The sequence below is a fragment of the Pygoscelis adeliae genome, unplaced genomic scaffold (genome assembly GCF_000699105.1).
Source record: "Pygoscelis adeliae isolate BGI_AS28 unplaced genomic scaffold, ASM69910v1 Scaffold141, whole genome shotgun sequence".
Lineage (NCBI taxonomy): Eukaryota > Metazoa > Chordata > Aves > Sphenisciformes > Spheniscidae > Pygoscelis > Pygoscelis adeliae.
In genome coordinates, this window is record NW_008824231.1 from 2561731 (window position 1) to 2586309 (window position 24579).

At 37.6% G+C, this 24579-nt stretch overlaps 1 protein-coding gene across 1 annotated transcript in view; it reads left to right on the plus strand.

Moving 5' to 3' along the window:
• Positions 1–24214, plus strand: part of KIAA1731 (KIAA1731 ortholog) — a 44061-nt gene extending 19847 nt beyond the window's left edge. Inside the window, 16 exon segments of the mRNA XM_009334840.1 lie at positions 1–350; positions 1324–1495; positions 1617–1769; positions 3107–3331; positions 9214–9320; positions 10177–10315; positions 11863–12096; positions 13466–13620; positions 14446–14608; positions 16943–17583; positions 18351–18524; positions 20184–20301; positions 21104–21307; positions 21847–21955; positions 22494–22593; positions 23516–24214. The exon segment at positions 1–350 is cut by the window's left edge and continues 28 nt beyond it. Coding sequence (XP_009333115.1) covers positions 1–350; positions 1324–1495; positions 1617–1769; positions 3107–3331; positions 9214–9320; positions 10177–10315; positions 11863–12096; positions 13466–13620; positions 14446–14608; positions 16943–17583; positions 18351–18524; positions 20184–20301; positions 21104–21307; positions 21847–21955; positions 22494–22593; positions 23516–23563 — 3092 coding nt within the window. The 3' untranslated portion in view covers positions 23564–24214.
• The last annotated feature ends 365 nt before the right edge of the window (positions 24215–24579 follow it).

Below are 24579 nucleotides of genomic sequence, written 5' to 3' on the forward strand. Positions count from 1 at the left end.
TCAAAACAAGCCTTGAAGAACCCCTCAATCTTTCTGAACCCATGACTTTATCTCATGAAGAATCTAAAGCCCAGGGTGTTGAGGAATTCTTGATATCAAAAACGGGAGATGCATCTTTGTTAAATTATTCTGGTATACTGAATTTAAGGGACAGGGTGTTGGCCTCATCAGAAAGCATCCAAGCTCAGCAAAAGTATTTGAAAGAATTGCAAGAGCAGCTAGATGCACGAAGAGAAGCTCTTCTTTCTAGACAGAAAATACAAGAACAACTACTTTTACAGAAGCAAGATAAATTGAAGGAACAGATGCAGAGACAGCAAGAGGCTTTGAAAGGCTTTCTGAACAAGCAGGTAAGCTTTATAAACGCTTTGCATGGTGAGTCATCTAGTAGGTGATCAAACTTAAGAGTGAATGCTACCAATTAGCAAAGTATCCCATGGAGTGTTGATAGTTTTAGGTGATTTACCATAATGAAAATTTTAATTAGGACTTGTGATTTGTAATCAGTAGTTCTTTTCTGTAAGCCCCAAGAGTGCTGTTTTGTTCAGTCTAACAGAAATAGTATGAACTTCTGTGCATGGTCTCTGAACATAATGCCTGTTGAAATAGTTATGTTGTCTGAAATATCTGCAGGTATAGTTTTCTTCAGCTCTAGAAATGCAGCTATATGTGTAAAACAGCTCTTGTATTAAATATACTTAAGCAGTACCTCAGGATATTGTAAACATTTTGAATAGATTATTTTTTAAAGTTTGTCTTTTTATGTGTACATGTCAGGAAATTGGTTTGTCAGCTGCACTCTTGACTTGTAATTTTGCTTGTTTCTGGGTAACAGAAGAAAAATCCAAGTTTATTTTTTGAGTTTCTAAAGAAGCTCCTTTTGCCCTTCCCCCCCCCCCCCCCCCCCCAAACAGAAGCCATCTTAGAAAAATAACTGTTGCCTAGAGTCCCTGTCTCTTGCTTTTGCAGTCTCCAAACAGATAAAATTCCTGAATTCAGTAGCTGAAAAACTAAAAGCAGACTTTTCAGGAATTGTTCCTGTTAAAAAGTATTCTAATCTAATCTAACAAAAGCCTTGAAAATGTAAATAATTATGTTTTAGCATGTTAGGTTTGCCAGCCTAAATAAAATACAAAAACATTTGGACATATAGGTAAGCTAAGGAAGTCTGTCCAGTATCTTACATACTTGAACTACTTTCTCAAAGTGCTCAATATTGTCCTTCATGGAATACACTTACAAGAAAATGCTGGTTTGCTAAATGAGTATAAATATAATCTTATAGACAGTTGCTTCCCCCACCCTCCTCCCCCCCCTTCTAAGGTGAGACATACCTGCACAAATGAAGAAATGACAGAGGCACAAAAGCCTGACTGGATTAACAGGACTGACTTTTTCCAAGACTCGGAAAACTGCCAACAAGAGAATTGTGGCAGGAGTAAATTTCACAGAAGTGAAATGATTTCACAGTGCATCGGTCCAGCTGAGCAAACTGGTAAGGCTATATAATATTTTTCATTATAATTTTTCTCATTTTGCAGCTGAGATGGAGTTCTCTTCCATCTTCCCAAGTTAATTTGATGTATAATTGCAATATGCAAAACTTTGTTTTACAGAACAGTCTGAGAAAGTTCTATATGGAGAACAGAAATGGAGATCTTCCAAACCACCTGTGGCAAAAGTGAAGTTCGGGCTTGATTTGGAACAACATGAACTTAGTGTTATACCAGAGGTAGACACACCGAAGAGTTGCAACATTTCTTTTGCAGGTAAAATAAAAAAATATATGGATGTAAAATATATAATAAATGCTGCTGTTCCTGAGAAATACAGATTGGAGGAAATTAATCTTTTCTGAAGAGTTTTTGAGATGATTGATTATTAAATAATAGCTGATACTGTTGCCTTTGCTAGTATATAAATTATACCTTACAAAAAGTGAGTTATAGTTGAGAAAAGCTTATCCTATCAGTGTCTGTCTAGAAAAACATAATTGAAACAAAAATTCACCCAGAAAAGAAAATTCACCGTAATTCCATTACTTAAGTTCCCTGTTGATTTTTCTGTTGGGCAGGGTCTGTGTTAATAGACAATTGTACAATAATTGTAAAAACAACCATCAGAGTTCATGGAAAGCATTTAAAGGTTTAGCTTTTGAGCATAACAAGAAAGTGAGTGTGAAATCTTTTAAATAAGGAGTTCGTATCAAGTTTCTACAGAAATTTTTAGACCATCGTTTTAGTTTTTTCCGATTATAAAACACTCTGTAAAAATTTGAGAGATTCATCTTGGCATTCATCTTGAGCAAAATAATGAAATAATGAAACAGCTGATATGGGACATTTTTTAATTAAAGAAAAGTAATCCATGCTAGTCAGCATCAGTTTATGCCGAATAATTCTTGTTGGACCAATTTAGTATCTTGATTAGACAAGTTTTATTGGTGAAGGTTTTGATTGAAGAATATATTTATATTCTCAAAAGCACTTGACTCAACATTACACATCTTAATTAAAAAAAAAAAGATTAAAACCCAAAATACATACCAAAAGAGTTTTATGAATGTGGAATTCTAGAGTAGGGAATACTCTTTTGCTGTGTAATCCCATTATGATCCACAGGTGATTTATTCCTATATTGTCTGACCATTGGTCATGGTAGGTAATAAAAAGTTGGATTTGAGTTTTTTATTGGACTGGGCGGCCAAAAAGGGCTGTTGTGTGGGGCAGGTTGGGGAGAAAAGAAATCTTTAAGCCAGAGCAGAGAAGTTATATTGCCTCTCGATTTGGAAAAATTACTGAAAGTTTTGGTGGATTTGCTATGTGGAAAACCTTGTTTGAATTTTTTTTGAAGAAATATTTTAGTTGAGTTAGGAATTATTTTTTGAGAAGTCTATGACCTGTATGATCTTTCAACCTATATAATCCATAAACTGTGTAATACAAAGGTTTTTACTGACCTGATATGGCTAACTTTATTAAAACGGAGCACTGTACAAATTCAGCAGGTTACTTCTGTAGAATAGAACGTGTATCTTAATGTTTTCATGGAAGTGCAAAACACTGCATTTCTATACCTAAACTGATTACAAATGTTTTAAATTCAGATAAAACAGATTCTGTTGGTGGAGAATCTTCTCCCATTTCAACCATTGGGGAGTTTGCATATGTGAAATGTTACAGTCACGCTTTTCGTGAAGAAGGCAGGTTACCTTCGAGCATAACAAACTACGAAGAACAGATCTCTAATGGAAGTCCAAGGCAAAGTAAACAGTTAAGTAGGTTATTACAAGAGGTGCTGATGATGACTGCTGAAAACTCTTGTGATTCAGGTGAGGAAATCCTCTTCCTTCAAGGAATTATGTGAATACCATTCAGCACTGCTAATTTTACTGCTATTTAGTTGTAGCATATGATCTCATTTGTTAAAGAACATGCAGTGCTATTTAAATACTGGTTAATTTCAAGTGTAAAAAAGGGTGTTTAATAAGCATGTGTCTCAGAATGACTGAGTTTTTATCTTTTTTTTTCTTTTTGTGATCCATTACCATTCTAGTAACAAGTCCACACTGCAGTAAACTTCGTTGCTAATCAACAGTTTCTTATCCAAGGCATGTGCTTTGTATCTGTACCTTGTAGAATTGCCTGTAAAGAAACTTCTTTTGTACTACCCGATTGTCCTGCCCTTATCAGCAGAATCCCATGCTTGCATAGGGAGCAAATTGCTGTAGAAAGCCGCAGGTGTGTCTTCTGCCCAGACTGTGGGGTGTTCAGGTTTGCAGCTTCACCAGGTGGGAACCTGGTTTGAGCAGGCCAGTGGTGTGCCTGATTGAGTACCCAGTGATTCCTTGTATCGACACAAAGGAAATTAATGCTTAAAGAGAACTCCGGAGTGTTAACATTCTAATGTAGATGAAAGATCAGTGTATCTAAGAAATTGCTTAAAAATACAGTTGAGACAAAAAAATAGAAGGCTGAGTGTTACCCTTAGCTCAGAGAAACAACTTTGAAAGAATCAGCTGTTAGTTGTGAGAGAAATAAAAATAGTGCAATAATGTAAGGATTATTTTAATTCTTTTTCTGTTCATCTGTGAAGAGCTTTTATTAGAGATCACACCTTTGAGGGTAGACTGTGTCCATATGTGTCAAAGTTAATCCAATTCCATAAATTAAGGCAAGTTGTTTTGGTTATTAAAAAAAAAAGTTGTTTTTATTATAAAGTGGTTTGCAAATGTTCAAAATAATTTTGTTACAGGGCTGTTGAAACCTACTAAGCATGTTATGGGTAGCTTGACTGGCTTTATAAAAGGACAAATGTGACTAGTCTTAGGTAAACAAAGAAAGCAGGTTAGTAAGAAGTCTTTCAAGAGATTGGACTAACAAGTGGATGTCAAGGTTTTTAATTCTTACTGTTTTTTCCCTGCCTGTACAAATTTAGCTTGTCTCTCCAGTCTTGGAATAATGTTAACTCAAAGGCTCCAGTACTGTCAGTTGCAATGCACTTGCTTCTCTTCAGGTTTCCTGCAGATTGAAATGCAGTTTATCGTCACTGTAATTGAGAAGTGCTATGCCTGACTTGCTGGGAACTCTTACACAAAGTTTACAAAACACTGAGTAAAGCAATTTGAAGCTTATTACAAGATGACAGCATCTCATGGTCCAATACAGTTTTCAGTATCCATCTAAAACAAATATATTACTAGAGCTGCGAAGGAGTTTTCAGCAACTTTGCTACCTTATATGTACGTCTTGATGAGCAATACAGCTATGTAGTATGCATCTCCTGGTTTTGCTAGGAATTTCACCGCTGCCCCAAATTTTATGGTAACTTTTCATTTAGTTTGTGATGAGACATCCTTTTCAATTCAGTCGGGATTTAGTAGGAATTGAAGTTGTTTTGGATAAGTACATATAAGCTCATTTTCTTTCAACTGCTTCCTTTAATTCTCAAAATACTCTTTTTGAAATATACGTATACTTAAATTATCACTAAAGAATTTTGTCTTTTTTAACAATATTTGAAGAAAAGGCTTGTATTTTTCTGAGTAAGTCGTAGAAGCATTGCTAGATCAGCCGTTACCAAATTAATATGAAATATCTTAGTGTAGTGTCTTTTTCTATTAGCGAGTATTATCTATGAACAGTGCAATGGCTTATGTAAGAGGATTAGGAAACTTCATGTGAACATCTATATTTATTAAAACCAAAACAAAGCTTTCTGTGATTATGTATTTAAGAGGATTGTCGTCTTGAGCAGTTCAACCACCAAAACTGTCAACAGTATCTTTGTAATTTGAAGGCTGTGAAGCACTCTGTGGTGCTTTCGGTAACTAGTGCAGTATCTTCAGCAAGAAAATCTACAGTCTGTGTTAAATATAAAGTTTCTGAAGGGGAAATTTAAGGTGCATTTTAAGTTGTTACTTATGATAGTAGCTTTGATTTATTTTTTTTAATTTAATTGTTGTTTGGGGTTGGGGTTTTTTGGGGTTTTTTTTTTGCTACTTGATTCTAACCAGAACATGTTCGCAGTTTTCCTATGTTTTCAAGATGTAATTGTGTCTCTAAAGGTGAGAGCAAATGAGTGCTTTGTGCGTGTGATCTTTGACCTTATTCTTTGAAGTTATGTTCTTGGTGGTTTCTACCTCCAATCAAATAATGTAAAGCATTGCAACTTGTGAGTTGTACTGCTTTCGTGATTACAGAACCACTAGGAGTGCACAAACCCTATTAATCACTGCTCACATGCCTTTTCAAAATAAAGTGTTAAAGATAAAAAGGTAAAAGTTATACAGGTTCTTAAAAAGATAAACTTGGTAAATCTGCGTGGATGCTGTATCAACAAAGGTGAGTTTCCTTTGATATGAGACTTGTCCTTGGGTAACAAGCAATTTTTTAATTTTTTTTTTTTTATTTCTGTAATTAGCTGTATTTCTTTCTTCCAGTTGTTACAAGAAGAAAAATAACTTCAACCCTCTCAAATTTAGAAGCAGACATGTCTGAACATAGAACAGGTCTCAAGGACTGCTTCTGGTTAGGGGAGGATGAATCCCTATGCTCAGTATTGAGTGGTTACACACAAACTGATCAGCTGGTTGGCAGGCAGGGAGGACAGGTAACTGTTAAAGTGATGTTGCACTAAGTGCCACCAGTGAGGCTAAGATTCGGATTGCACTCTCTTACCATGGCACTGATGTATGATAAGATGAGTTAGGAACTTTGGACACTCGATATTTCTTCTCCCCAGTCCAATTTGTTTAAAATGGGCTAATAGAATGCAAATTGCTAATACGGAATTACAGAGTAACCCTACAGATGAGACAAGCAGTTTGATGGCATAAACCTCGTTTCCTTAGGAAGTCAGCTTGAAAATAGTGACTAGATTTGATACATACCTCTCTTTCACAGTTCTCCTTCATTATGTATCAACAGGCTTGTCTCTCTTGATTCATCTTTATCTTTAACGGTCCCCTTGAGCAGTGTTCCAGATGTGATTATCTTCATGTGTTGCTACCCTATACAGAGATGTTACTCCCAGCGTGATTATTTTCTGTGTGATCCAAGCTAACCTTAGATTTCAATTTATTTTTAGTAATCCCAAATACTTGTCCATAATTCAATATTGTGACAGATTGTCTTATCCATCACCAATTTCACCAAACTAGTGTGGACTACAACTTTTTTTTGTTTGTCTACATGGTTGGATTTGGACTAATCCTTGTTTTTGTATTGTCTTCACTGAGTGGTTTGTCATTCAGTCTTTTGTTTTCAAATTGCACCCGAAAATAATTGCTGCTATTTTACTGCAATTTCTATTGGGAAAAAAAAATGCATTCTGGATATTACTGCCTCAATTTTTAAATACGAATTCTTTGTCACAGTGTGGTGGCTAGGAGGTTAAAACATGAAAGTCCCATGTCGATGTCAGGAAGCTGTGAGGAACAAAACCTTGCACTATTATTCTGGAGGGAGGAGAGAAGAATAAAAAACCCTGCTTTATGAGTCACCAAATACAGGGGGGGTGTTTAAGGATATTAATGTAATAAAGTCTGAGAGATGAGCATGTTGTATTTTTAATTAAATAATTTGGTTTATAGCATGAAATTGCCACTGTTCATCCCTTGTATTAGTATCACAAGAACAATGCAGGTTATTACAGTATAGTAATGAAACATTTGTAGCATAGCTCTCCATAGAATTTATATGCAAGAGAGTATTAAACGCTTGAATCTCATCTCACATGTATCCTAAACTACTACCTGTCACACTGATATCCTTTAGAAAATAAAATAATTTCTTTCAGAACAATATCTAATCTTGATTTAAAGGTATCAGGAAAAGAGAATTCTTTGGTAGCTTGTTCCAGCATTTAATTTTTTATCAAATTATAAAATAAATGGTCTATTTCCAGTTTCTGAATGTCTGACAGCCATTTGTAGCCACTGCTTCTTGATATTACTTTATTTGAGTTTAGAAATCTTTTGTACTGTGTGTTTTTTCTCCTATGGAGATATTTAAATACCAAGAGATTATATGATTGCAGTTTTCATGCTGATTCAAGGAATTTTCTTCAAGGCCTTGCTCATTTTCAGGATCCTCTGTCTCCTATATTCTGCTCCAAAGAAGAGGAGCAGACTTTGCAGTGTATCTAGACTCAGTCATGCTACTGCCACATCCAACCAAGGAGCTTGTTGCCACCTTGTTCTACTCAAACCTTCAAAGTTATCTTTCCTGTGAACCTGAAGACCTTTGTCACAAACTTGTAGAAAAGGGATCAGAAGCCAGTGTTCTGTGCTCTTAGATTTATAGTTTTATCTATATTGGAAAAGTGTTGTTTAACAGACCCAGCTTTGCAGAAGGTTGAGGTAATTTTTACTGTTGCAGTGCTACTGTGTTTCTTTATCGTTCTTCCACTCTTCATATTATTTGCAAACTCTATTGCCAACAGCTCTGTTCAGTTACCGATCAAAATGTCATAAATGATCAGGATCAAGCCTGCTAGAAGTTTCTGGAGAATTTGTGAGTGTAGGGGGGGAAAGAAGCCATTTGAGAATTTCTTTACCTTTTATTTTGAGATCACTCAGCAATTAATGTAATAACATAGTAAATGAATTAAGAATAGCTTAACTTCTCTTTAAATCCAAGTAAATATATTTTAGATGTATTTCATTTCATGTCTTGTAATGAAATGAGTTTCAAAATGTTTCATATTGATTGAGATACCTAAGTATCATATCATATAGGTACTTCACTGGTGTTGCCTCATAGAGGAAACCTCCCCCCCCCCTTTTTTTTTTGTATAGTACAAAAAATGGAACAACTGGACTCCACCTTCCAGTAAGAAATTGAGTTTCAGTTTATACAAGGTACAAAGTAGTGTTAGGATTCACAAAATGTTACGAGATCTGCCTAAGTATAGAGCCTTACAAATGCTGGAGATTTGAAACGCCTCTGTCACTAGCAGCCCTTGTCGAATTGCAAGAAAACATACCTGCTTCACTTCTGCTGTTTAATTTCAGTTTGATATTTAGCACTTCTTTCTTGAAAATTATTACTGGAAATAATACTTATTTTAGAGTTGTTTGTTGGCAATTAATTTATAATCTTATAATTGTCAAACTTTGAAGGTGCTTGTAAGCACTGAATACAGAAATTGCATTTTTCTGGTGCTGCTGTGGTGGTACTTCTGCACAGATACTGGTTTTACTTATTTTTATGTGTAAGAGCATTGTGGCAAAGGTTCCGTGGTAGCAGTCATGATATAGTTAAGTAATTCAGTGTTTCTGATTTCTCTGATCTACATAGAATGTCCGCTTTTCTTTGTTAATCTTTGTCATGGTAGAGGGCAAAATATTCCCTCCACCCCAGTTAAATTATTGTAATAACACTAGCAAAGCCATGTTTCATTCTGCAAAGCCAAAGCATGAATTTCTAGCTCTTCCTGCGTGCTCTGCAAAGAGCAGTCATGCTAGTTAGACATTTTAGGAAGGCTGGTCAAGGAGAACCACTGGTTGCTGATTAAGTCGGTGGTACAGTGGAGCAGAAAGTATGTTGCAGGTGAGAATAAAGTGGTAAGGATGGGCAAAATCAGTGCCCTAATAGCGAGGACAGCAGCAGTAGAGTATTACTGCTATCTGGTGTTCAAAAAAAATATTGCTAACTGTGAACTCAAAAGTTGCTTTCTATTCCTTATTGCTTCGGTTACATTTGTGTTCAGCCCAGTCCCAGGATTCTCAAGTGGCTCAAGAGTCACCAGTTCTTGCTGCTGAAATTGGAGAGGGAGTTACAACACATTCTGGACCATCATTCAGACTTGATAATACGGTTAGTCATATCAAAATAACCATGTAACGTAACTTTTTATTTTGTGATGAAATCTTTCTACCTCATATTGGGAGGCTGAGACTGGGTGCAGTATTCTAGATGCAGCAGTATAACAAGCACCAAGTAAAGAGAGGTAATCACTGCGATGGATCTACTGGCTATATTCCTGTTCCTACAGCACAGGATGCTGTTGCCCCTCTGTGCTGCCAGGGCACACCGTGGGCTTACGCTCAACTCGCTGTCTGCTGAGACTCCTGGGTCCTTTTTCACACGGCCTTCAAAATTTGGAAGTACAAGAACCTTCATTCTCAGCTTTGTGACTTTGTAGAGCTTACCTCAAAATTAAGGAAGATAATGTTTTAGGATATTACGTATATTTTCCACTTAATTTCATAGAATTAAATTTTTAAGTCAGTCTGCTGTATGCAAAAGGCTTAGTCTTGCAAGTACTTGCAAAATTCCTGAGTTTTTCATGTATTGCATATATGTTCCTCTGAGATCTACAATTCTACTGAAGTGGGTCTGTGATGAGAAATAGCCAAATCTGATGACCAGAAGATAAAATAATCTTCCAGGTGTCATGATTTGTATGCGGTTCTGAGAGGCTTTATATGTGCGTGTGTGTGTGTGCGTGCGTGCGTGTGTGTGTTGAGGGGAGGGGGCTGTTGGGGAGTGATGTGCCTGGGACATTGGGTGTGAATGTTTTGTACTGAGCAATGATGAATCTGTATTTGCCTGACTGTGCAAAACATGAAGGCTTCTACACTTGAACTGAGCTCAGAATAAGATGTGTGGTTTTAAAGCTTTAATTATGGACATCCAAATACATGGTAATAGGTATGTTATTTCATTCTAGGAAGTACTTTCTAAAGTAGTAGCCACGAACTTAGGTTCAGAGGCTTTCATGCAAGGAATACCCTGTGACTTATCTTCAACAATTTCCACTGGAAGCTTTTTGACTAGTGAAACATTGGATGCAAGCCCTGTTGACACTGGTAAGTGTTTGGTTTCTGTTGTTGTAAAAGGAAGATTGTGTATTCTCTTTATTTTATAACAGAATGAGTCTAACTCACTGGACATAAATTCTTCTGAAATAGACTAATGGGGAACTTCACTTAAGAATAATTAATACGTCTTACAGAGTTGAGTGTAACTAGAATATTTCATTATGTGCTCATGATTTTTTTACTTCTATAATAATTTAACCTTATAACACATCAGCTTAGGCAAAAGATATTTTGAGTTTTATTAAGCAACTGTAATAGTAGCGGTTGTCAAGTGGCAAATTTTTCAAAATTGATCCCCAGATGATACTCTGATAAAAGTTTTCAAATCAATATATATAATAGATTGTTACAGAGCTATGACTGTTGTCTTGCTGTTAAGAGAATTGTTCCAGTATGTGCTTGTCACCATAGTAATTCTTAACTATTTGTGAAAATGTCATTTGAATGCCATATTGACTTTTAATAGTTTTCTGGGAAGTATGTGTTCATATCCTCTTTCGCTTGCAGTCTGCCTCTTGATCTTAAGTTAGCTTTTCATAAAATTAAAAATAATTCCTTTATAACAAATCTATAGTTGCTCCTTTATAGACTGACATTATCACTTGTGAACGTGGGAAATGAGTTTGAAAGTGATTAGATAGTGACCTGTGGATTTATTTACTTTAAGGCTTAATACTGTGTTAATCTGACACATATCTGATCTCATAAACAACCATACCTGTGTATGAGTTATTCGATGTTTATAAATCAGTTTTTGAAGACTAGTTTTTGAGCCACTGAAATCTCAGGCTGTATTTTAACCCTAATGTTCTAAACCGGTAAGTGTTATTTTGAGTAATAAACTTCATAACTCATGTGACAAATCTGTGTTTTATTGACATAAAAAAGCTAAGGCAAATTCGAAGATCATTTCTTAGTAGCTTTTCTATTGTTTTTTTTAGTTGGAATCAAAATATCAAAGGTTTTGGTTACTCAGCTACAGGAATAATTTTTTCAAGTCCAACTGTGTCTTATAATGACCTTTTCTGATAGCTTTGTGCAATTCTTCTTTAAGTGTGTAGACAAAGAGGGTTGGTACGCTAACTAGGAACACGATTTTGGTTTCCTTGATTCTCTCAGATTTCTTGTGTTGGTATTAGGCAATTTCTATTTAAGCATGAATAAAACTACTGCCCAATGTCAAAGATACTCAAGATCATATTAAAGGATTGACGTGTGTATGATAGGAAGTAAAAATATGCTAGCTAGTATAAAATAACAGTATTAATTCTTTTCTGATTTTATTGTTTCAATATTTCCTAAGTCTACGTACTCTAAAAGTGCTAAGCTGTACTGACTACTACCTAATTAGATATTATCAACTTGAATTGGTTGAAATTTGTGGTAAGGTTTGGGAGCATTGACAGGAGACAATTAAAGAAACAAAACCCCAGAGCTCTTCACGAATATTTCAGGATATTAAGCAGTATCTTTTCAGATGACATCATGTAAGTGGTTTATATGCAAAACTGTGAACATCTAGCTTACTATTTCAGGATTGTCTTCTGATAGTACGGAAGATCGAATTTTGAGGGAAACAGCAAGCCGCCCTTGGAACTCCTCACTGCCTTTTACCTTGCAGCAGAGGCAAGAGAATTTGTCTGGAGTATCTGAAACTCAGTTACCTGAAGGAGAGATGTACCTTTATAAAGGAAGTCAGATACAGCAGATCTTGGGGAAATGTACTGGAGACTTGAACTCTTACTCAGAGGACAGTACACGTTTCCAAGGTATTTGCCATTTGAAAGCATTTTTGTGCTGCGTGCTCATCATACAGAATGAGGAGGAGTTTACTCAGCATTATGTGCTAGTCCATATTATTCAGCTTACATTTTAAAGTCAATAAGGATTCTACATGTGAGAACTTTGATGCTTTGATGTTTTCATGCTTTGCTTTATGTGTATGTCCACATAGCACAGTGTAGTAAAAAAAAAAAAAGTCTGATCAGGTATCTATCTGATCATAGTCTAGTTCCACGCAGCTTCCTGCTACCCTGGCTAGACTGTTTATCTGTGCCAATTTTATCACTTGTTTATGCACAACTTTCTCTTCAGGAAGGTAGAGACAATAATATATGATGCTCTATTATTCACGTAGGGTCACATTGTTGATGAAACACTGATTAACAGACTGGTGGGAGTCCTGTGCTCTCTAGAAAAATGTAATGACTCATGAAAATAAGAACATCTTTATTAGCTATCATGAAGATAACGCTAGTATTTTAATTTGAACCACTTCCTCCTGGAATGTTTGAAAACCTAGAATCATAGGATTATAGATTAATCTAGACCAGGAAGGACTTCTAGTTATGTGATCCAAATTCTCCTTTCTGCTCACAGCAGAGCCAACTTAGACCAGGTTGCTTAAGGTCTTGTCCAGGCAAGTTCTGACTGTCTCCGAGGACAGAGATTCCACACCCCCCGGGCAACATTTTAACAACTTTCTTCTTGTCTACTCTTCCCCCCCCCCCCCCTGTATCCCAAGCAGAATTCCTGTGCTCCATCTTGTGTCCATTATCTCTCTTTCTTTCTTGGACATGGTCAGTGTCCAAGATGCAGACTGACTGCATCTTCTCTATACTGTCTCTTAGGATGTAGTAGACAGCAGAGATTTCTGTGCCCCTTCCCCCACACCCCCAAGCCTTTTCTTAAGATTGAACAAACTCAGTTTTTTAGCTTCTCTTTGAACATCATATGCTTCATCCTTTCTTTAATCATCCTTGTGGCTCTTCATTGGACTTGCTTCACTGTGTCACTTTGTGTTTTGTACTGGGAAGCCCACACTACTTCTGATGCAGTCTCACACATGCTGAACAGAGAGCTTATGGACTTCAGCTTTTCATTTAAAAAAAAAAAAATTGCATCAGTGTAGCACTTTCTTGCTGCTTTTTGTACCTGCATTGTATCTGAGTGAAAGAATTGGATGTTGTAAATATTTTTATTTTTTTTTTACAAGCCAGTATTTGTATACCTGCAGAATTCTATATACTTTATTTACTGCATATAGAAGCAAGGTGTGATATATCCATTGTTTTTTTGAGGGGGGTTGTTTTGGCACATTTTTTTTGTTTGTTTTTAAAGTAACCTCTTTTTTTAAAGCTCTAGCAGCTGAACTTGATTTTCCTCAAATGGAGAGACATTTTCTGAACTTCCATCACCAGCTCTTTCAGCCTTTGGAACCAAGTCTTGACTTTGATACTTCATCATCCTGTTCTCAATACAGAATTTCACAAGGCAGTAGAGAATTTAGCAAGGTACTACAGAAAAACTCTGATGGAGCAATACTTTGGCTTAAGATTTCTGTAAGATTTAAATGTATAATCCCTATACTGTCTTCTGTTTAGAAGAAACACAATAATAATCTTTAATATACTGTCGTGGTTTAACCCCAGCCGGCAGCTAAGCACCACACAGCCACTCGCTCTCTCCCCCATCCCACCGCAGGGGAGTAAATTGGAAAAGTAAAAAGTGAGAAAACTCATGGGTTGAGATAAAGACAGTTTAACAGGGAAAGCAAAAGCCACGTGCGCAAACAAAGCAAAACAAGGAATTCATTCACTGCTTCCCATGGGCAGGCAGGTGTTCAGCCATCTCCAGGAAAGCAGGGCTCCATCACGCGTAATGGTTACTTGGGAAGACAAAGCACCATAACTCTGAACGTCCCCCCCTTCTTTCTTCCCCCAGCTTTATATGCTGAGCATGACATCATATGGTGTGGAATATCCCTTTGGTCAGTTGGGGTCAGCTGTCCTGGCTGTGTCCCCTCCCAACTTCTTGTGCCCCCCCCAGCCTACTCACTGGTGGGGTGGTGTGAGGAGCAGAAAAGACCTTGACTGTGTGTAAGCACTGCTCAGCAGTAACTAAAACATCCCTGTGTTATCAACACTGTTTCTAGCACAAATATGAAGAAAATTAACTCTAGTCCAGCCAAAACCAGCGCATATACTTAGAACTGGAAGCATTTTTGCTGGTTGTAGCAGAAATGTGATCCAAAAATCAAATATTACCTTTAACTTTTTATCCTTCATATTTCTGAGAAGATGAATCTTAAATCAAGATATTTTTTTTTCTGCCACTAGACTTCAGAATATTCAACAAGAAGTCAAGACACGTCTGCGTTTCTAGAAGTGGGAAACTCCAGTTTGTATATACAAAGAAGCAGTCTGCCTTCTAGTCTCGAAACAAACCGGCCAGACAACACTACATCAGAAGAAGAGTCTGTTAAAGAAAATGTTACTGGAGGTATGTACAGTATCGTCAGAGCAATGCTTTCAAAATCAACCTATTGCCAATATGTAAATACCAACCCTTAAGGTGGATTTGCTGTGTTGAAACTGGGAAGGAACTCTTCACTTCTCTATCAGCCCTACTTTGAAATGTCTTAACACTGCCGCTGCTCTCTCTCGCACTGTCTTCTCTACCACCTTTAATGGGTAGAACTCCTAAATTTTGTGAAGTTCATTATTTGCTCAGCAGTTATGACTTTAATCCTGAAAGCAGACCTGCATATTCATGTCACTGTAATGGATATTATGTTACTTATTACTTGTGCAGTAATTATGATTGTTAGTGAAGAAATATCAACTCTGGCTGAAACTCTCAGTTTAAGTACTTTTCCAAATACTTGTTCATGCATATCCATCATTTTGTAAGTTTGAGGAAATTAAGGAAGTTCCATAAATTGATTAAAATTTTTTTGAGGTATATGTGTTAGAATATCTCTGATCTTACTCGTTTTTCTCCTATACATTGTGTCCTTCCAGAAACCATTGAGTTTTCCTTTTCCACTATTAAGTCACACCTATAGTCATGTACTGCACACTGTGATACTTGGTCTGATTATAGAATTGCTTTATCTATCTACAAAAGAAAGGGGGGGGAAAGAGAGGAAAGCATAAACTTTTAGATTACAATGTAGTAATTAGTAGACTAAAAGTTTATGATTCTACAGTGGCACTAAGTTAACTGCAGCTCATAGCAGGAAAAGTATTTTTTTAATGTTTTTCAGTTGAATTCAAATTAACTTGATATTTCATGTATTCTAAAGAAAAGGACCAATCTGAAATTCCAAATGCAGCTAGTAGTAATCTAAATATTTCTGAAGTCTTATTTACCAAGAATCAGGCGTATCAGCTTTTTAAGGTGCTCCAACAGAAAGCTGAACAGTAACAGGAAACACAGCACAATATTTTAAGTAATAGTCGTATTTATAATGTAAATGTTCCTGGTCAGTTATCTTTGTTATTTGCATATATATACACATCTAATTTTTGGAAACACACACTATTTATCTTTAAAGCTGCAAGCAACCATTAAGTGTCTACTATACTTCTCTTTCTCTTTAGCTGGCAGATGCTGGTACCAAAAAAAAAAAGTAATAAAAAAATGCCAGAAGAGGCTTACACTTTGAGACTACCTGTGGTCACAGCAAATAGGATTTAGGAAACTCACTTCTAACTTCAAAATACTCTATTTCTAAATTGCTTTTAGAAACAATCTTCGTGATTTAAATGTAACTGCAATATCTCCCCATCTTTTAAGTGTTTTTACAATCCCAAACCAATTATTCTTGTGCTTTAAAAGGGGGTAAAAAATAACATAAACAACAGGCTAAGCAAGTAAAAACGGTTTTGGGTTGTCAGTTCAAGGTAGATTGATACACAAGTCCATCATCTGGAGACTTTTCTAGTAATGGCTGATGTTGCAGTGCAATTCCTCCCTCCCCGTTAACAGCTATTTATCAGGAGACAATATTCTGTATACATGTAAAACTAGATACTTTGTATGTGTCAAAGAATGCAAAAATATCTTTAAAGGAAACCTTTAAAGGTTTATGTGGTTTATTTCTGTGTGTATAAAAAGCCTATTGACAGCATGATGCTGGAGTTTGTGTAACCGATTTTATCAAACTTGGGTCAGAGGCATATTTTTTTTTAAAAAGTAATTTTTTTAAACAACTCTGTTTGGCATATGCTTACTGCTGAAATGCCTCCCCAGTAATTAAAATGTTGATACCCAATCTTACTCTTTTCCCAGCCTATTCTGGAAAAAAACCCAACTTCATTTGTATGTGTAGATCCTAAGGGAAAAATAATTTAGGGTGCGATATTGTAACTTGTAGGAACAGCAATCATTGTTCCAGTTTGGATGTTTTCTTCTACTTTGAAGAGTTTCTGCCCAAGTAATGGTGTTTTGGATTGTTTTCCTCCTGTTTTAGAGCCTTTGTTGGAGGCCCAAAAGGCACTCAAAGGACTTCCATTTACAGAGTATAAATTGTAAAATCCATTGACTTTCAGTGTAGTTGTGTCAGCACCATCGGGAAACATATTCTAAGAAGCAACAAAAAGTGTTGTTTCTTGACGGTGTTTTGTGTACAGCGAAGGAATCATTTTATGTAATGTTAATGGTATTACGTTTGAAGACACTTAAGCAGACTTTTTTTTAAACAAAATGTTTCTTCGTAGTTACTAGACTTCTTATTATACATTACTGAAAGTCTCATTATGGATGGACTTTTTGAAGTTGAAATTCTGTTGTGTTAGCTAGAATTTTGACTCCTGATAATTTTTGAAACAGGATCTGAAGAATCTTTTCACCCACTGCAATTAGAATCTACTGTGAGTGATCACTGTCAGAATGCTGATCAGCCAGTGGACCTTAATGCTATGTTACAGAGATCTTTTGAACAAACCCCTGGAAGTAAAAAATGGGGCAATGAGAACTGTATTTCATCTGCCAGAGAATACGAAGAACTGGCAAGAAATATGGAATGTATTAATCTCCAGTGTTCAGTGGAGGATCTGCGTAAAGAAAGTCTGAATCCACTGGAAGAACAAAAATCATTTTATCAGCTAAATACCACACCAGTTACAATGGATGAAACTTTCCCTCAACACTTATTAAAAGAGACTGTGTCATTTGAAAAATCACCTGTGGAGGCATTTGATAAGAAGTATGTGAAGCTTCCTGAAAAATCAGTTCATGTACATCAAGCAAATAAAGCTGTGGAACTGGATTCTTGGTGCACTACAAATACAAAGGAGCCAGATCAAGGCTTTCCAGAAGTACAAAAATCTTTAAAGGTTCCTGGAGAAACCAACTTGGGAGACTCAGACATCCATTTACAGATTGTCATACAACAGAATGGTTCTTTCCTGGAAAGACATGAAAAACATTCTAATTCTGTGCCCAGAAGCTCATGTCGTATTCCAGTCTGGGTGAGTAAAACAGATTTCTAAAAGCAGTAATTTGTGCAGGCTTTTTTGTTGGGTTTTTTTGTTGTTGCACCAAGTTATTTTAGACCTTTAATATCTGAAAGCTTGGCAAATGTTGATTTTACAATTCTAGTTTAAGACTTGCATGTTTCCTGGACTTCTGCCCTACTACTACTTTCAGATCACAGCACTGAAAGAATTAGCAGTAGCTAAAATGAGCTGGAGTTCCCATGATTGTTGGAGGAGCTGTAGCGTCTCTGTTGCACCTCCCTCTCTTAGCCTCAGTTGGTATAGCGTATGCGTCTGTATTACAGGGCACGGTTACATAACTGAACAGTCCCTATCCCCATTTAGAAGCCTGAAGGAGGTAAATAATTTAACCAAAGCATAAGCAAACTTAAGGAAATAGCTTTGATGTAGCTTTAAAAAAAAAGTTTGCCCTAGAACTAATTTAAACTCGAGGTGAGAGGAGGAGAGGTGGAGTTTTTGTTGTTGTCTTGTTGCTTTGGGTTATTTGTTTGGTTTTTTTAACACTGGTAGATAAAATACTTAACATTGGACGGGTCCAGGGTTTGCATACATCAAAACCTCAGGCAAAGTGCTCTTTCTGTATTTCATTTATTGCTTGGAGGCAGATTTTTTTCTTCTACATGTTGAATGAGCCTCCTTTTTCTGACAAGATAACAGCTGTTGCTATTGCTGAAAATAGTGATTTTTTTTTTTTTTTTTTCTATTTTTTACACTGATGTCTTCTATAATTTATTTTCTAGGAGACTGAGTCAGGGCGTGGTATTATGGAAGAACCTGAACTCACTCTGATAAGCTCAAATGACATCAGTATCGCAGAATCGGACGTTGAACATACTAACCAAGAGAAAACTAAGGAGGATAAAATCAATAACCCAGCATGTGTGGATCAGTCTGAATTTAATGTTTTTACTGAGGTGAGTCTTTATTATCTAATGTAAATCTGATTTTAACTTAGTCTTAATAGTAATAAGGAGAGGCCCCACTGTAGCAGTTAATCCACTGTTGCAAAACAAGAGAATGTTAGGGTTATCTGAGCTTAGCAGGTGCTTGGATCATCTTGTTTTGACATTGTGTTTTCTGGACAGATCTAATAGAACTTAAATTTGGGCTATTTCTTAACATCACTACCTTGTCATATATTGTGGTTTAACCCGGCAGGCAGCTAAACACCACACAGCCGTTCGCTTGCTCCCCCCCACCGGTGGGATGGGGGGAGGGGGGATAAAATTTGCAGGTTGAGATAAAGACAGTTTAATAGGACAAAAAAGGAAAGGAAAATAATAATGATAAAAGAATATACAAAGCAAGTGATGCACAATGCAATTGCTCACCGCTTGCCAACCGATGCCCAGCGAGGCCCCGAGCAGCGGCCCCCCCGGCCAGCTTTCCCCCAGTTTATGTACTGAGCATGACGTCCCATGGTATGGAATGTCCCTTTGGCCAGTTGGGGTCAGCTGGCCTGGCTGTGCCCCCTCCCAGCTTCTTGTGCCCCTCCAGCCTTCTCAGTCGGTAGAGCATGGGGAGCATAAAAGTCCTTGCCTAGTGTAAGCACTGCTTAGCAACAACTAAAACATCGTGTGTTATCAACATTGTTCTCATCCTAAATCCAAAACACAGCACTGTACCAGCTGCTAGGAAGGAAATTAACTCTATCCCTGCTGAAACCAGGACATCGTATCAGTGTAGGTAGAGCTTGAGAAGACTGCTGCTGCTGAGAAACAGAACCATCTTGCTGGTGTCTGCAAGACTAAATTGTACCCCATCAAATTGAAGATTTGAATGAGGGGAGGGGGTGGAACAAAACAAAAGCTACAAACTAAACAGGAAAAAGAGGGAAAAAATGCCCTACGTAGTGGATGGAGCTACACCAGACCCACACAGCAGTTCTTAGTTTGTGGAGAAAATATCAGCTCTATTCTGCCATACTTAACTTGCCTGTGGTATGCTTTTTGCTGTTTGCTTATATAAAGCAAAGGCCGTAAATTATAGAGGGACTGATTTGTAATGAGAGAATAGCTTGGGTGCTGAAGCAATGAAGTAGAACCAAGTAACGTGTCTGTTAGAAGAACAGATTAGATGAAATCCTGTTTCAATGCAGGAGGCATCTAGAGATCCTAAAAGTGCCTAAGGATGACACTCTTTTATAAAGTGACTGAGGTGTGGGCAAGGTAGCGGTTGGCAGCTGGAGGCTGTGCTTCCGCAGTGGGTGTTGCCTTCCAGCTGTGAATGGGGCAAGGAGGCACAGCAGTAGGAGAGTGATGGTGGAGAACAGGAGGAAATGGAAACACATCCGTCGAGATGAAATTATGCAGCCCTGAATTAAGAACAAGCAGTTGAAACCTGGTGGGCAAAGGGTCTTTAATGGATTTTTTTAAAGTTTTAAAATGTTTTTAGAAAGTAGCTTTTTAGTACTATCAAGATCTATTTCTGATGTTTTTCTTGCATCTGCTATGAAGGCAAGAGAGTAGGTCTTTAATTTGCACCTGGCCTATGCTAGTGATACAGTACTACCGCTTCACTCAGATTTGTGGCATATTTTAAGCGTTTCCACTCACTGATTCCTTTTGAAACAGGAGAGAGAATTTTTACCACTGGCTCCAGATGTGGATTATTCAGTGTTCGTAAGGCCTGACAGTTCTTCCAAAGCCCGGAGTCCCAGTGCCAGTCACTTACCGTCACATCAGACTGCGGGTAATTATGTGTAACTTCAATATACTGAAGTTGAGCTAGAGAAGGTCTTTATTTATAGTATTAATATCATCAATAAAATACACCTCTTCTTTGGAAAACATAGAGCTTCTTTTACTTAGGCAAGTGCATCTTGCTGTTCAGGCTTGGTTTGTAGTACATTCGACCCAGGTTTAGTATGTGTCTTATTGACAAGGAAGTATTGACTTGTCTCTTCCTATGCCAGGCTGTCTTCCGTGGAAGTTCATAATAGCTACAGTACACTGTTTTGATTGTGTTGTAACTACCTAATTTTGAAAAATTCTGTTGTGTTTTGTGGTTTGTTGTCATATAGTTTATGCACCTTCACTTGTTTTTTTATTTCCTGTTAGCCCCCAAGCCCCGTAGCCAAAGAATTTTTTTTTTTCTATTCTGATGATAGTGTGGAACATCAGTAAAATATTGAAATATTTTTTGTCCAAGATGGACAGCAGTAACATGAAAGACAGGAATTGACAGAACTTAACCATGTTAGGGACTTCTCAGGTCTTTGGTATGTTTTGAGGCATCGGGATGCTTTTGATGCGGTGCTTATGACAGTCTTTGTTGTGGCAGACCTGCTTACAGTTATTAGATTACATAGGTCTGAATTGCTGCTTGTTTTGCAAGATTACTCATCGTTCACAATGACATTCTCCTAGTACAATTTACAAGAGTAGTCAAGCTCAGCATTTTAGGACAAATACATTGAAATGCACAACTCTCAGTAATGAACAGTATCACCTCTAATAAGTGAGAAATGTTCAGACTTTTCATTCTCTTTCAGTGATGCTGCTGGAGTTTGCTTCTACACCAGGAAATTTGCAAGAATCTTTTTCAAAAAGAAAGAAGAACTTCATCCAGAAATCTCTGAAAAGAGTAGAAGAAATAAAAAATAAAAAAGAGAGAAAAAATGAAAAGCCAGAAGACGGAGAGTTTCAAAGAGGAAAGTCTGAGAAGTTAAGCAGGCAAAAGGAATCTTTTATCTCTGGTAGGTTTACTTGAGGACAAGACATCGCATTAGGTATGCTTTTAGTTGCTGTTTCATATTGAAGTATAGATTTCACATTTGTTGCATCTTTGCTATTGCAGACTGGGATATTCTTTAATTTGTTTTCTCGGGGAGCTCCCCCCCCCTGCTGTCTGGCTACCTCTTCAGTGTTGTAAAGGCCCTTATGGGTCCTCTTCATATTTTCACAGTCTGCCCACACATCTACGGTCATAGGCTGTCTCTTTGCAAATAACAGTTGTTTATCAAAGAACCACCACATTAAGTGAACTGATGGGTCTCTGATGTCTGCTAATGGGGAGTTGGAAGTTGGCTGCTGAGAAGCATGGCCGGCTTAAAGTACAGGCAGCAGCCTAATGAGGGAGACTAGGAAGACTTATTTTCAAGACAAGATGTCATCTCCATTGTGTCTGTTCTGCTCCATCTTTTTTTGTAGCGTCATTTAAAAATCTTTGAAACCTCTCATGCTTTTGAGTTAGCTGGACTGGAGACTTAAGATATGTTTGCTTTTTTTTTTAAAGAAAAAAAAGGTGCAGTTGCCAATCAGTTGAAGAAAGTAGGAGAAGTGAAGGTGTCTTCTCCAGAGGAGAGGAAGTCTGGAGAAATTGAAATGCACCAGCGTACTTCAAGGTATTGCATGAACACAAGCGGGAGAAGCTTGGATTGTGAAACCAGCAGCAGTTCATCTGTGTCTCGTGAAAGCTACTGGTCGGAGCACAGTTTGGCATCTTCCAGTTGGACCCTCGGGGCATGCTGCTCAATACACAGATGGTGGGAGGGAGGATGTTGATGCAGGTACCTGTTGGGAGATTCCCTTGCAGAGCTGGCAGCAAGAGCCATGGCTGGCAGCTGCTCCGTTCATAGTGCTAAGGCAGCTGTGCCTGTTAGCCCATGAAACTGGATCACACCTGAAACACAGTTCAAAATTGTACTTGGGCACTTACTAGAGGTAACATGCAAATACAACTCCTGAAAGGGGTGTTTGTTGGATACAGGCAGCTGAAGAGGAATTTTAAGAGGTTCTAGATTATTGGGAGAGCCGGATCAATTTCCTCGTTTAATTTCTAGCAATTGAGACAGTATAAACCTTTAAGCCTGTTAACTTATTTCTGCTTTGCCACTTCCCTTCCCGACAAGATGATACAATTTTTTTCTACTGTTTTGACAGACTTTATAATCAACTTGCGGAAGTAAAAATCAGAAAGGAAGAAAAAACGAGGCAAGAAACTTACGCTAAAAACAGAGAAAAGGCTAAAGAGTTTCAAAAGGTAATAGCCTACTACACTGTCTTCTTACCTGGTTAGTTCTCATGACTTCACCGAGCTCCTAATCAGACTAATTGAAACATAGTTCTGTGGTGTGAGTGCAGCTGAAACGGAGACCATCAAACCAGTCTGGATTTTAAGTGATGCTATTGGCATATCCCACTGAAGAATTTCCTTGTCAACACAACTGTGCTTGCTAGCAAGAAGTATCTCTTAGGGCTGAAATTTTCTCTAAAGGGTGTCTGCCTCAGGCCGAATTTTTCTGGTGACTTTAGGTTAAGCAAAAAGGCTGTTAAGGGACTCCAGCTGCTACAGTCTGCTTGGCAAAGGAATGACAGGGGGTTTTGTTATTAGTCCAAACTTGACTGAATTTCCATTGTCAGGCAGTCTCTCTGTTTCTGGCTTTGTTGGCTACTCTAGGTAACTTAGGATTCTGCCTAGCTGAGCATGCCTGGACTTAATGTTGCAAGAATCCTGTCTGGGTTTGCCTGCAGTTGCTCTAGAACGGGGGGTTCAACAAGCAGACTTGAGGTGTTAATTCTCCCTGTCCCCTTCCTGGGCCTCAGACAACTGGAAGGAAGGAAAGGCATGATAATCCCGACAGGCTGGGAGTGCTACTGGGGGCTCCAGGCACAAATCCTGCCTTTATAGCACTGACCACCTCAACTTTTTTGTGGCAGAATAAATTGCCACTCTTTTTATATTGTTTTACAGATTCCCTCGTTAACAGGAAATAAGACAAATAAGTACACCTTTTCCTTGAAATCTGTGGGCTTTTTGGAGCAGTAGCGTAACTGAACTCACTGCCCCATTGTCCAGACCTGCACTGTCCATTACTGATGCTCAGGTTATACATGAGCATCAGTTGTGCCTACCTAACTTAACTACACTGTTTTTAGTGTCTCACAGTTTGTTTTTTTTGCAGAAAATGCTGGAAAAACTACGAGCCAAGAAGACTTGGAAAGCACCGTAACTGGCAGAAGACTCTGAGCAACAAGGAACACTTCTGTATTAGTACAATCCAAGAGACACTGAATTAACGCAGACTTCATTAACTTAATCATGGAGCCATTAGGAATCCTCAGCTTTAAGCTGTAGGAAAACTGTAAGTAAACACAATCTGCACAGTACCCTAATATTTTAATGAGATCACTACAGCAGCAGATTAACTACTGCTTTAAACAGTTTGTCTCAGATTGAGTAGACTGACATTGTGAAAAGCCTTTCCTGATGAGCATGAGCATTTTAAAGGGAGATCATACTAACTGTTGTAATATACATGTATAAAACATTTCCAAATAAAGTGGTTTTTTAATAAGATTTGAATCCTCAGGATGCAAGATGAATTTCTTTTGTAAAGTTGAAATTTTAATCTGTTCTTTGCACTACATGATTTTAGAGTAGGAAATGTGGGTTCCTGCAGTCAAGAGGTACATCTTAAAGCACACCTGAAGGTAGGAAGAGAGTAAAAACCTTATCCTGTTACTACTTCCAGATGTAGTTTAGATCCAAGTTTCCTGAGCTCCAAGTCAGAGCTAAGTAATTACATTATCAGGACAAATGCAAAGCTCAACTTTTGCTGTGAAGTTGAACCTAGTTACCAGCTGGTAGAAGAGCAGGGCAATTTCATTAAATCTGGTCCTGTTTAAAATACAGCAGAGTCTTGGAAAGCTTAATTTTGGTGAGAAATTAACTACCATTTAGGCTTGTTTTCAGTAATTTTTTTCAGTGCATGGTACTGCAGTTAGTACATGTGGTTAGTTAGTATGTTACCACCGCCCTCAAGTAAAGAGCATGAACCAAATCCAGCTTGTCATTCCATGGAGTCAAGCGAGGTGGAGGCTTTCTGCAATGCAAAGATGAGCTGTAGTACGTACAGTCTCATCTTCACCCTAGTGGTTCTGCAAGGGCTGCTCAGGCTCTTGTGCACAGATGTTCTCCCAACTACACTTTGCTACCAGCAAGCCAGAGGTGATCAGCCCTCCTTTC